Below are 13,195 nucleotides of genomic sequence, written 5' to 3' on the forward strand. Positions count from 1 at the left end.
CTCCAGCTGATATCCCTCTTTTTGATTTATCTTCTCAATCTATCTCTTAATCAAGGATATATAGCACCAATTAAAAAGATGCTATCAACGACATTCTTTGGCTCTAATTATGAGCATTCCAACACAGGTTATTCTTGGCTTCTACATAGGTAAACAGCAGGAATGAGGAAAGGAGGGGAGAAAGAAAAGGTTAGTGTGTATGGTGGCTTCTATGTGCAATGACAAATGGCAACTGCAGTTTCTGTCCAGGAAATATCAGTCAGCTGTACTCAAATGCAGAAACAGCACTGGGAATTCCACCTTGTGAAAAACTACTCTCAGAAGCTCACCTGAAGCAAACCACAAGTTTCCCAGTACCATTGCCATCTGAAGCAACCTGCTTTTATTATGCTAGTCAGGCATTTTACTACTTCACTTTTTACTACTTTTCCATTTTCTTCCTCTGGTGCCAGGTCTTTTTTTCACATCCATACATCCCCTTTCTTTCTTATCTCAGAAGTTCTAATGTTCTGCCCTTTGTATCAGGGTTTGTTCTAATGTTCAGCTTTGTATCAGGGTTTGTTAGGAGTGAGATCTGATTCAGTGACCAAACAATTCAATACAGTTTAAAAAATCTTTTATTCTTGGTTTCATCTATGACTTCAGTGACACAAACATGTCATCTGCTGATGGAGGGCAACACTCACTGGAGTAACTGATATGCTCCTCTATTTAGTTAATGAAACCTGTTGTGCAATTTAAAAATTGCTTTCAGTATTCAGGAAGCTGTTCCCATTTGTTACTTAGGGAAAATAACTTTGTGCTCTTTTTAATTTAAAAAGCTCTGCTTACTTCCTGCTATTATTTTCTCCTTCCTCTAATTCCATATTTAATATCCATCTTTCCTCTTCATTATAAAAATGTACACTCCTTTCAAAATGAACTCAGTAATGGAGTGTTAATCACTTCCAAGTCAAAAATGTCATTTGCAGCTGCATATATAACCTCAATTCAGTCTCCTGTGTACATAAATTTATTTTGCACATTATTCTTCAAATAATTGAAACTGCAAAGAGAATATATGTTGACACAGAGTAATTACACCCTTTGGTTTTCAGCCAGGAAACTAAAATTAAAATTTATAATCTCATAAAAAGTGCAAGAGATCTTTAACATTCACAGGTAGCTTGGACCTTTCTATTTCAAAATGAGCAACAGAGAAATTGAGTTACATCCATGAGTGCACACATGTGTTTGCAGCTCAAGCTTAACAATATACCCAATTGTCAGCAAGTTTGGGTCAGGTCTTTGTGTGGGCTCCCACAGCCCCTGCTGCACTTTGTTTACAAGATACCCAGCTGTCCTAGCCAGAAGGCAGAGTAGAGAGAAACCCAAAGCTTGTCTGGTTTAGCAGACTCCACACTCCCCTGGGCAGGGGAACACCTGAAAACCAAAGCTGAGCTCCATACTACGCTCACTATCCAAATGCATAGAGCTGGAATTGCTATTCCAGCAATTCCACTTGGAGAGTAAGGCTGGCACTTCGTGTCTGTCACAGAAAGAAAAGGTTGGTATAGACCCTCTGGAATGCCTCTCACAGATGAATAGTCTGTTACCAAGATTTGTTGCTGAGATGAACAAATTTAGTTGATTCCTTACAGAAGGTTTAGAGTAACCTTTGTTCTTTCCATAGCCATCAAATTTTTCTCCACAGCTCATTGTATCTCGTAGAGCGCAGAACACTTTTCAGCATCAGTAAGTAACCTGACCAAATGATCTCTTGGAATGTTTTTTTCTATATTAGTTCATATCTTGGTTTTTCCTCTCAGCTGCCAGGACGCCTTTATTCTGAGATAGTTCAGTGTGCACATACATGTGCATGTTCATTTACAGGCATCTCTCTAGTCATTGACTTGCTCTTTAGGTAGTTAAAAGGAAGATAATAAAGGTAATCTCAGTATTATCACTGCTGTTTATTATACTTTATGAAAAATTGCTGGGACATCTGGGACCTCAGGTGGCAATAATGGAGTTTAATTCTTAGGAAACTTCATGCTAGATTTCTGATGGGGCTCTTTTCTGGACCAGTAAACTTGGGTTTGATTTCCTGATGCTTTACTGCACTTGCTGAGAATGTGCCTTCAAGTAAATTTTGAAGACCTGCCTCAGTGTTTTAAAGATGAAGAAATAAATTCCAGGCTGTAGAATTAATTGAGAATAAAATGGAAGAAGGAAACAGATAATTTCTGCCTTTATCAATATAGTTTGAATCAGAGAACCTGTGGTCATTGAGGCATTATAGAGGTTGAAGAGTTTAATCATTATATTACTATATAATATTATTATATTATTTGTCTGGCTGCAAATGTTCATAGGGCTTATGAAAATTGTGCAAAGAATGCTTCAGTGTTTCAGTTGGACAGACAAGCTGCCTTTGAAGAATAAATTAATAAAATATCCTTCTATTCTCACACCAGAGCAGAACTACTGGTCTAATTGATTGAAATATGTTATGCAGAACTGTTTTATGCCTGTCTTGACCTCTCTAAGGCTGAATGGGAAACACATTTTCATGTTGTTCACTGGGGCAGAATTCACACATTCACCTCTGCCTAGTGCTTTTCAGGATCAGAATTCCTAGGAGTTATTTAAGGAGTTGTAGTATGCAAGACTTGAAGTTTCTACCTTTAAAATGCCTGCATCTTGCAGCAGGTGTCATGTTACTAAATTTAGCTATTCAATAAGGCCATTCTTTTTTACTTTGCTTCTTTCTCACAACACTGTGTTGCATCATCACCTAGCACATACAATACAGTAGGAAGGTAACAATCCCTGCTTTCATTTCTTGACCATAATCTTGTAAAGCAGATTTATTTTGCCTTATTTCCCTAGTGGAGAAAGGACACATCATTTTTTTATGAGCAAGCCACAAAAGCACACAGATCACCTCCTTTCAATGCTCAGAAACAGCTTAGGTAAGAGGTTAAAGCTGGTACTACATGTAGAGTTTGAGTTTGTCCTTTCAAAATACTGGCAAAAGTCCCACTGATTTCAGTAGATACAGGGATGGATCCTCAAACACTGTAGCTGTATATAAACTGTAAGCATCCTCTACATTCTTCAGCTGTACATTTTACTCTATATGTGAGTAATTTGGGGCAGGGATGTGTGTTTCACCTCTGTGCAGCGCTCTGTTTGCTCACATTGTGGGGAAAACTTCTATGTTAGTAACACAGTTGATTTGGTTGTTTCCATATTTCTCCTTTCCCCCAAAGGTCTCAAATCCAGAAGTATCAATGACTTAATCAAAGACAGAGTTGGAGAACACTTTCAAGTATTTCAACGTGAAATGCAAGAGAGCATGGCTCAGATTTTCAAGACTATGTCTAGCATGTCAGGTGACCTTGAAAATACAAAAGAACTAGTCAAGCACCTGAATGAAACCCAAAATAAATTTGCTCAGGGGAAAGATAGTGGGCCAACAGAGCTTGACATTCTGGAGCTGAAGAGTCATATGGTGCAGATGAGAGAGGAAATGGCCCTCACTTGTGAGAAGCCTGTGAAAGCTTTACAAGAAAAGCAGAAGTCCTTGGAAGTTAAGTTGGAGCACCAACAGTCAAGAAGTGTAATTTATTATCAATCTTTAAATAAGACCCTCTCTGAAATGAGAGATGCTCATGAACAACTGTTATCAGCTGAACAGTCTTCAAGACAAAATCTCCCCCCAGCAGATCAAGTCATGGAGTACAATGTCACGGAGTACATGATCACACTGCATGAGAAAGTAAAGAGACAAGGCATGATGGTGCTGGAGATTTATGATGACTTAAGAGTGCAAGAGAGCAAGATCAGCAATCTCAGTGTTGCACTGGAAATTCAGAGAGACTCTGTTCTGGGGGTCTGTGATGACATGTTGTCAGAGAGCAGGACAGATTTCCAAGCACAGCTGGCAGCAGTCCAAGAGAGCATGATTGTTCTAAACAAGAGTGTCTCTGATGTGTTCCTTCCATTGGGCAATAAGATGGACAGAATGAATGAGCAAATTAATGACTTGTGCTATGATATGGAGATCCTGCAACCCTTGATTGAACAAGGAGTACCTTTCAGTCTAACTTCAGAGTATGAGCAACAAATCCAAACTAAAGAATTGAAAGAGAAACTTGAAAACCTCACTGTTGTCATTAACGGAATGAATTCTGCAATGAAGGAACTTTCCAAAACTCAGGAAAGACTTAAAAATGAATCTCAGGCTTATCAGGAGCTGTTTGAGAGTCGTGTTAATGAATGCTCCATGGAAATAGAGGACGGATTAAACAAGACCATGATAGTAGTAAATAGTGCTGTCGACTCTATTCAAGATAATTATGTACTGAAAGACATGCTACATGCTCTAAGAAATGAGACTGAAGCTTGCTGTGGCAGAGCTGAGGAACTGGACAGGTTCCTGGCTTTTATTCCCCAGTTCCAACAGTTGAATGAATCCCTCCAGTCACTGCTTTATAACAACAGAGACAAAATTACTTCACAGGTAGCGCTATCTCTTTCTGATCTTCCTGACAAGGAGTCTGACAGAAGTATCCTCCACAATTTCAGTAGTGTTTTCCATATTTTAAATGATACCTCCTCAAAAGTGGAAAAGCAGAAACAAGAGATGAGGCACCTGGAAGAAAAACTGGTTGATTCTATGGAGGGTTCAAAGGACCATGAGGTTCGCCTTCTGAATGTGGAGTCAAAAATTTCCAAGTTTTTGGCAAACAACTGTGTCTCAGTAAAAAAAACCAAAGCTGCCTCAACAGAGAAAGAACAGGTGGTCTCCCTTCAGCTCCAGGCATTGAGTTCCAGGATCAAGGCCCTGGAAGCCAAGTCCATCCGTTTCTCAAACATCATTCCACTTGTGAACAAGACTGCTCACGAGGCCTGGGGGCTGTGCCAGGACACCAACAACAGCATCCAGAAAGTGAATGCAAGCCTACCTGTGCTAATTAAATTGACTCAGCCAGATATCCCCCTGCTGCAGAGAGGCCTCAAGGAGCTTGTTGAATCTGTGCTTGAAGTAAAAGCAGGAGCTATTCTGACAAATTTAACCCAGCATGTTGACATATCCATGATAAATGCAATGAACAACATCACCAAACTTCAGAAGCAGCCAAAACCAGTTATAAAGAAGCCTTCCCTAGCAAAAAAAGTGACAGCAGATGCCACCATGAGCCTGGCAAGCCGAAGCCAGAGAAACACAGATAATGCAATAGATCCAGGTAATGCATTTTACTCTACTAAAAGTCCAGGTATGTTTTATAAAGATTATGTAACCATTGTGATGAACAGAGGGGCAGAACTTGCCTGGGAAGAAATAAAATGTCTAAAGACTGCTGTGAAGAGTGTTTCAGAGCATCCTGAGATTAGTGATTAGTCTCTTGCTTACAACAGAATTTATTTTGCTTAGGAGATTTTGCACTCAATTTAACTTTGCTTAATATGTTCCCATCTGATCAGTTGAAGATATATACACATGCACTCAGCTGAGAACCTGACCTTTGAAAAGTTACTGACAGTTTAGACAAAACCTAAAGAACCAGAATTTTATGCCTGCATCTCAATTAGCAATCTCAGTAGAAAAACATGGATGCAAGCTGGGAGAGAAATTTGGAGTTGCATCCGTACTTTGCAGTGTCAGCAGGGATGATAGGTGTCGCAGACAGATAGGTATCAAAAACCTGAAGGAAGTGAACAAAAATTACTGTAATGAGGCTTTTGCTGGCTCCTTCAGGACTTCATTGAGAAGTGCAGTTACAGCAGTGTGTTCCTGAAAAGGCAGGAATCCAGCCAATCAAGTAAATTTGGCTCCAGTCCACCTGGAGAGCAGCTCAGCTAAGCTGGAGCTGCCATTCTTAAAAAGGAAATTTTCAGTGTGATCTGCTTCTGAACTTAAATGCAAATGCCATCATGTGAAATGAGTTATGAATGAATTCACAGAAGTACAAACTCTTGAGTTGTGACTTCTGCAATCATACTTGAGTGAAAATCACAAGCACAAGATAATCTTTTATGGAAATATAACTTCTGGCACAATACAGAAAATGGATGAGTGACTCAAAATACTGAGATTATTCTAATTCACTTTGAAATTAGATTTTTTTTATGACAAACTCATGTCCAGATATTCTTGAAGATCCAGACCTGAATGTTTTCTGTAACATGCTCCTAACTTAAGAACATTTCTAAACCAATACTTGGTCCCTATTGTAAGCAGATGTAGAGTAGTAGTAGAGTAGTACATAGTAAGTAGTAGAGTAGTACATAGTAGTAATAGAGTAGTAAGAGCTATTACTCTTTTTCATGTCCTAAGGCCATGGCCAATTTACTTTTCCCTTTCCACGCTTTTTTCCTTCCTTCCATTCCACTTAAATTCTTCATCCCTTCCCATCCTAGGGACAGCATTTCTCAATGATCAGTGGAAAGGATCCTTTTCAAAGCCATAATCCCATGAGTAGCTTGGTTGCTGATGAAAGTCATCCCCATTGAAGGATTTCAGTCCTTGGTTATCTTTTCAGTCAGAGAGAGCAGGCAATCACACTTAAAAATGCACAAAGTAATTTGTATATTTTGCTATTCAAAATTTCAATTCTTCCTCAAGTCCTTTTTGGTTTATATCTGTTATTGGCACTGCACAGGACGGAAATTCAAAATCTTGGTTCAAAATTGAAATGAAGAGAAAATGAGAGATGACTTTGACCCTTCCCACACCATGTACTTTGTTGGAAAGTATCACTAGTGCTACCTGCCTGGAGCATGGGAAGGTGCCACCTGCTCTGGTTTTCATTCCATATTGATGAATTAAAGTCTTTCCCATTTATTGTTTATACTCAATTTTAACAAATTACTTGCTTGATAGCATTGGATATATGCTCACTTACAGAAAGTGCAGTTCTTTGCAGATGTGGAGAAGCCTTATTTTTATATGAGGTTTCTACATAAAAATGTTGATGCTGACTTTTCCATTGGTAATGAGATTTTGTACTTAACAAATTTCATGCCTAGCAAAGCCATACATTACATTTCTGTAAGTTAAAGAAGCAAGACCATTACCCTAATTAACAAATATCCATCTTCTGCCTGGGTGGATTTTGCTTCTCCATGAAAGCTTTTTCTTGCAAGTTCTAGGACACCACCTAGAACTACTGGAGTCAATCTTTTCCATAAGGAGACCATTAAATTGGTGAATATTTGTTTTGCTTCTAAAAAACCCTGGTAGATATTGAGAGAGCTTCATTGCTTGTTTGAGATTTGTTTGCGCAGCATTGGCAGTCTATTTCCCAAAAGAGCTTCTGGCTGTCTGCCTTCCCAAAGAGTAGCAAAACTGAGCATTAACTGGCTCTTCTCATTACTACCATACCAAGTGTAATTAACGGCTACATTTTATTCTCTGCTAGTAATAGTGACAATTTAAGCCTTTAATTTATAGTCTCTGTCTTTTACTCATCTACACTACTAAGTTGTGAAGCATTAATCAACAGTAAAATATTTTAGTAGGAGATCTGTTCCTAATCTGAACCCTCTGCTATCTTTACCCCAATGAGGTATTTCAGACAGAGTGTCTCAGGACACTCTTCAGCAAGAAAAGAGAAAATACTGGGCAGAGGAGCAGCCTCAGCCAGAAGTGACAGCAGAAAGATACTATTGCAGCATAGTTACATGGAGATTGTTGGCACGGTGGAGATCTGCAGAATTTGCCTTTTGCTCTGAAAATCCTAATTTGACCCAAATCCCCCACAACTTCTCTTATTCTAGCAAATGGAGGAGCTTCCCAGTTGCTGTTAAGCAGTATTTCACAGGGGGGATTAATTTAATGTAGATTATGTCTGAATTTGAATTAACTCCAAGGCAGAATCAGGCAGAATCACCCCACAGCAGACTTCCTAAATGCTACTCTCAATCTCATTATCATTTCCTTTTAGTGATCTTGTTCCGGTTTCTTGGGTTTACTTCTCGATTATGATAAGTAGAGGCCAATTAGCAGAGAGACTGCAGTGTTCTTACAGGAAGCTTTTGTATTTTGGGACTATGATACAGTCAGCACAATCAGCTGTTTCCCTTCCTTTTCTGCTTTCCTTTGACACATGGTAAATATGTAAATGCTTGGTAAATATCAGTGAAATGTTGTGGGTGCTTAGTGAATGTGAGTGAAAAATAACTTGAATGAAGGATGTAGCAAACAATTACCTGAGAAGAAAACCATTATTTTCTCATGTCCAGTTGCCTGTGCTGTGACCCAGTCATGACAGTCCTAAATTGCTTTATTTCAGGCATTCCAGAATAGACATTATTTTCTGTGAAAAGAATGACTGCTGTGTTTATAAATCCATATGCTATATCAGAGCAAATTCAAGTGTCACTTTACAATGTGCCTCAGCCTTCTGTTCACTGAACTAAAATGTCACACAGAAACAGTTTGCCTTTATGCAGCAGTCTGTGAAATACCTGGTTGGGAAAATGAAGATAACACTGGAATGACTGAAATATCTGTGTGAAATCCAAGTCAGCATTTTCCTGGCAATAGCTCGGTACTTGTATGCAAGACTTTTTCAGTTCTGACCTACCAACCTAGATTTACCATAACAGGACTGTGTGGGGTTCTCTTTCCAGAGTTCTGCTGGAAATTCCTGGCAAAGAAAAGGGATGTTTTCTAAAATATCTGGCTTTTACTTGACCAAACCAAGAGAAAACAAAAAGGTGGTTTGGGAATGCTTTGTGGTCAGAATTTTTCATAGCAATATTTATTTTTTTCATGTGACCTGAATTTTCTCCCCCCAAAACACTGCTAGGACAACACATTATTCAATTACACTCAGTGATGACTGTCTCAGAGCTCAGCAGCACAGGCCTGACAGATTTCTCTGTATGGGCTGAGTTTAATTTGGCCAACTCATCCTTAATTGGCAACAGAGGCAAGGACATCCTCAGTGAGGGTGCTCTGCAAAGCCACCTGTTTGGTATCATTATCATTTTGCAGTCCAAAACTTCTGCAACAACCTTGATAGGTACGCTGGAATTAGGGACTTATGGACAAGTACTTGAAGTAGCTGGGACAGCATTTAGGATATTGCATCACCAGGAGCCTGGCTCTCCTGCAATGTTTGTCACGTGCCTGGATGAAAAATGTCATAGACAGTCCAAGACAGTCCCACCTGTACAGCAGCAGTACAAAAATCTCTTCTGGTACACCCAAGGATAAGATGGCTCAGTCCAGAAAGAGCAGCCTCATCTAACTTCTTTGGAGGTTCTTTTTCCTTACTGCATGTGCCTGAGCCTCTGAGACCAGCAGAGCTCAGAATTTACAGGTAACCTTGAATATCTTGGAGGATACCTGCAGGAACGCTGTGTTCAGGTGTAGAGAGAGGCCGGACAGGAACTGAAGTTGGCCTTCTCAAAGAACTTCAGCAGAAATTGTGAATTGGCAAAGAGCCTTTCCAAAATGCTGCATTCTTGGGGAGTGTCCCTGCTGTGGCATTACAGCTGAGGCTGTTGGGTTTGCTCCTCTCTTTGCCAGGGCAGCTTTCAGCGTGTGCCAGCTCCCCGTGCCAGAACGGAGGAACCTGTGTCCATGACAGACAGAGCTTTGTCTGCGCCTGTCGCCACCCCTTTGGAGGAGTCAACTGCAGTGTGAAGCTGGTGAAGGACAATTCCCTGAGTGTCGGCAAGTACAGAATTTAGCAGGGCAATCGAGGATCAGTGCAGGCCTCTGCCCCAGGGCCTAATTACAGAGCATTTGCTGGTCAGAGGCCTCACGTTTCGCTTTAATGAGTGACAACTCAAGCAGCAGAGCCCTGTGTTTTGGTGCTGAAGACATCAATCCCCACGGGTGACTGGTGATCTCTTTTCTTAATATGACCAGATGATGGGATTAAATTGGTTTGGGACCTGTGATAATAGCTGGAAAGCTCCCTGATGAAATGTGCAGAGTGGGAGGGTGTGCAGTAGATGCATTTGAACACGATGTCATGGATTTTGAAGGGGGAGGTAAAATAACATCACTGGGAAATACTGTCTTCAATGCAGCCATAAATGTTCTGTAGACACCAATAGCTACCAGAAGGTGTGGGGCTGTGCCCTCAAGGAATCATTTTAGGCCTGCCTCTGGCTTTCATCAGCAAAGGATGCAGACCCTTGAAAGATTCCAAAAGGAAAAAAAAGTGAAAATTATGCTTATTCAGTATAATAAATACAATAAATAATTTACACCCAGGCCACGCAAAATGTGAATTTTATGCATCTTTTAGCAGTCATTTGGCTGATTTTTACTCATGACAGCATATGAATAGAGAATGAAATCATTTGTACAGGAGCAGGGAACGATATTGTACAGGCTCAGCTTGAAGAGAAACCCATATACTTTTATTCCCTCATTTAACATCATGAATGCTAAACCTCCTTGCTGTTTGTCTAAGAGTTGTGCTGAAATTCTTGGCTTCAGCTCACTCACATGAGCAATGAAAGAGATCCTGGAGGGGGTGTAAGATGGAACGAAAGCTCCCTTAATGATAACCTAGTATAGACAAGCATCAAGTTCCCTTGCTGTTGCTAAATTTTTCTCTGGTGGATACATCTAGCACTAATTGTGAAGAAAATTACTTTTTATGTAATATAAAAAGATGTGTTTTTGCAGGAATACTGTGTTTCAGTTGCTCAGGTTCAGTCATCTGCAGGATGATGTGAAATCAGAAAATCTGCATTTTGTCTTCTGGCTAGTCCAAGTCACCTTTCTACAATGTAGCATCACTTAAAATTTTTCTTTATTCCTTTCCAGATTTTTCAAAAGGATCGTACAGATATGCACCTATGGTGGCTTTTTTTGCTTCTCATACATTTGGAATGACAACTCCAGGACCCATCAGATTCAACAATCTGGACGTCAACTACGGCGCCTCGTTTGCCCCAGCAACTGGGAAGTTCCATGTTCCATACCTGGGGGTCTATGTTTTTGAATATACCATTGAATCCTTCAGCCCACGTGCCTCTGGCTATCTGGTCATTGATGGGATAGACAAACTCACTTTTCAGGCTGAAAATATCAATAACAGCAAGTACACTGACAGAGTCATTACTGGAAATGCTTTATTGGAGTTAAATTATGGTCAGGAAGTCTGGCTCAGGCTGGCAGCTGGCTCCATACCAGCCAAGTACCCCCCTGTCACTACATTCAGTGGTTACTTGTTGTATCGTACCTAATCAGCCCTAAGAGTGAGCTGTTAGTCAGATGAAGCAGCCTGCAGGTGAATTTAGCTTTGCATTTAAATTTTTTGCTTCTTTAAGGGGACTAAGCTTCCCAATGGAATGGCTGATCCTCCAAGATGTTCTTTGGTTGTAGCCATGTGCCCAACCCCAAGGAGTCCACAGGCTGGAGATGGGGGAAAACAAAGCATCTTCCTCATATCAATATGACTGGGGAGCACAAATCTGATGCTGTTCTGCTGTACATTGCATAGACATGCTTACACGAGATTGCTGAGAATCACTTCTCAAGAGAAAACTCAGTTTGATCATTCCTTTACACCCTGACTGCAAATCATATGTGATGGATAGATTTGATGACTCAGAGGCTGAATTACTACTTAGCTCATTGTATCAATTGATAATTGTGTCTATATATTGTTTGGAAAAAAATATATTTCTTTTTCATTTTGCCTACCATTATTCACTGCATACTTTGATACGGCAGTATTCAATTGATTCATGATTTTTTTATGTAACCAGTATGATGATAAACTAGGTTTTTTCAATCTGGCAGCAAAAAACCCCAAGTGGAATACACTCAGATTAGAAATACAGTATATTTAGCATTTGAATTAGTCATAGGATAAGCACCATAATGGATTTGGTGGATTCTCTCTGCTGCTTGAAATATTTAAACCACAGCTGGATTTTGCTTGGGTGATATGTTTTAAGCAAACATTGTTATATTGGCTTCACACAGATTTTAGCATTTGACCTATAAAGTATGCAAGATTAAATTATATAACCCAAGTATTTTCTGAGTTTGAATTCTATAAATCTGTGATATCATTTGTTTCTGCAGTATATTCACTAACTACTGGGACAAGATGAACTTGACTTCAGTCTGTATGTGGTTTTTCAAGCACCAATCCAATAAAGGAATATTTTTACTTGGTGCCTGACTGCCTGAAAAAACAAACCCTCAGGTTTTTATTCTTTTTCTTTGCAAAGTCCCAGGCTGCTGCAGTTTCTTGATATCCCGTCCCCTGGTGTGACTGGCCAGGTTTGGTTTTGGTTATTGCCTTTGTTAATGGTATTTGACCAGGTTTTTCTGTGTCTCTGTGTTTCTCTCACTCCCTTTTCTTAAAAGCTGGAAAAGTCTAACTATGATCTATGCCAGTCTATTGAAGCACAGAATATTTTGGTGCTCACTGAATTATTTTGTTTTCCACCATCAGAAACTTTTCTTGAAAACACATGGGCACCATCAACTCTCTTCTTAGTGTTACTCAGTGTATCTTACAAGATCTTAAGAGGAATGTCCATGAAATTACTGAATTCCTGCCATGCTGTATGTGGGTAAGAGAATCCACACTATCTTCCCTCAGATGCATAAATCTACATTTTGTTGTTCAAACAGAAATGAGCATTCCCCACCAGAAGCAGAGGTGCTGGACTGTGTCCATGTCTGTGTGCCTCTGGGTGCTGGCTACCAGAAATGTGCAGCACTCAAGAGCATCCCTCCAGCTTCAGGGGGCATTTTATTATGGCTTGTGGTTAAGGACAGCAGTTAAGAATTCACGAAAGTTCTCAATCCAAGCCCCCCCCGCCCTGTTTTGTTTGAGGTTTTTCTGTGACCAGAAATCCTTTCTTCTCTGTAATTAATGTGTTCCTAATGTACCATGGACACTGAATGAGTATGCTGCAGCCCCTTCTCTTGTTGCATACCACAATTTTTTCAATAAACACTCAAATCTTTGACATGGCACTAACTCAGCTTACTGTATCACTGAATGTTATCAAATGTAATGAACACAGCCACACTCCCTCCTTGCATGATGTTGTCATTTTAATCTCCTTAGTCCTCTTTATTCCTGCTGTGGTTACAGCTCAATGGCATGAAAATTACTCTCAAGATGAAATTAAAATGACCCACCAGAGTCTGCATCTCTGTTTTAATGTGACTTTCTTTGCCCTTGCAGCTCTTCCCTCTAAATCCTTCAAG

At 39.9% G+C, this 13,195-nt stretch overlaps 1 protein-coding gene across 1 annotated transcript in view; it reads left to right on the forward strand.

The window, feature by feature from the left end:
• MMRN1 (multimerin 1) overlaps window positions 1-12,958 on the forward strand; it is a 40,235-nt gene extending 27,277 nt beyond the window's left edge. The window contains exons 6-8 of the mRNA XM_059471283.1: window positions 3,255-5,234; window positions 9,527-9,673; window positions 10,784-12,958. Coding sequence (XP_059327266.1) covers window positions 3,255-5,234; window positions 9,527-9,673; window positions 10,784-11,205 — 2,549 coding nt within the window. The 3' untranslated portion in view covers window positions 11,206-12,958. The remainder of the gene's footprint in view (window positions 1-3,254; window positions 5,235-9,526; window positions 9,674-10,783) is intronic.
• The last annotated feature ends 237 nt before the right edge of the window (window positions 12,959-13,195 follow it).

This window comes from Ammospiza nelsoni, chromosome 4 (genome assembly GCF_027579445.1).
Source record: "Ammospiza nelsoni isolate bAmmNel1 chromosome 4, bAmmNel1.pri, whole genome shotgun sequence".
Taxonomy (NCBI): Eukaryota; Metazoa; Chordata; class Aves; order Passeriformes; family Passerellidae; genus Ammospiza; species Ammospiza nelsoni.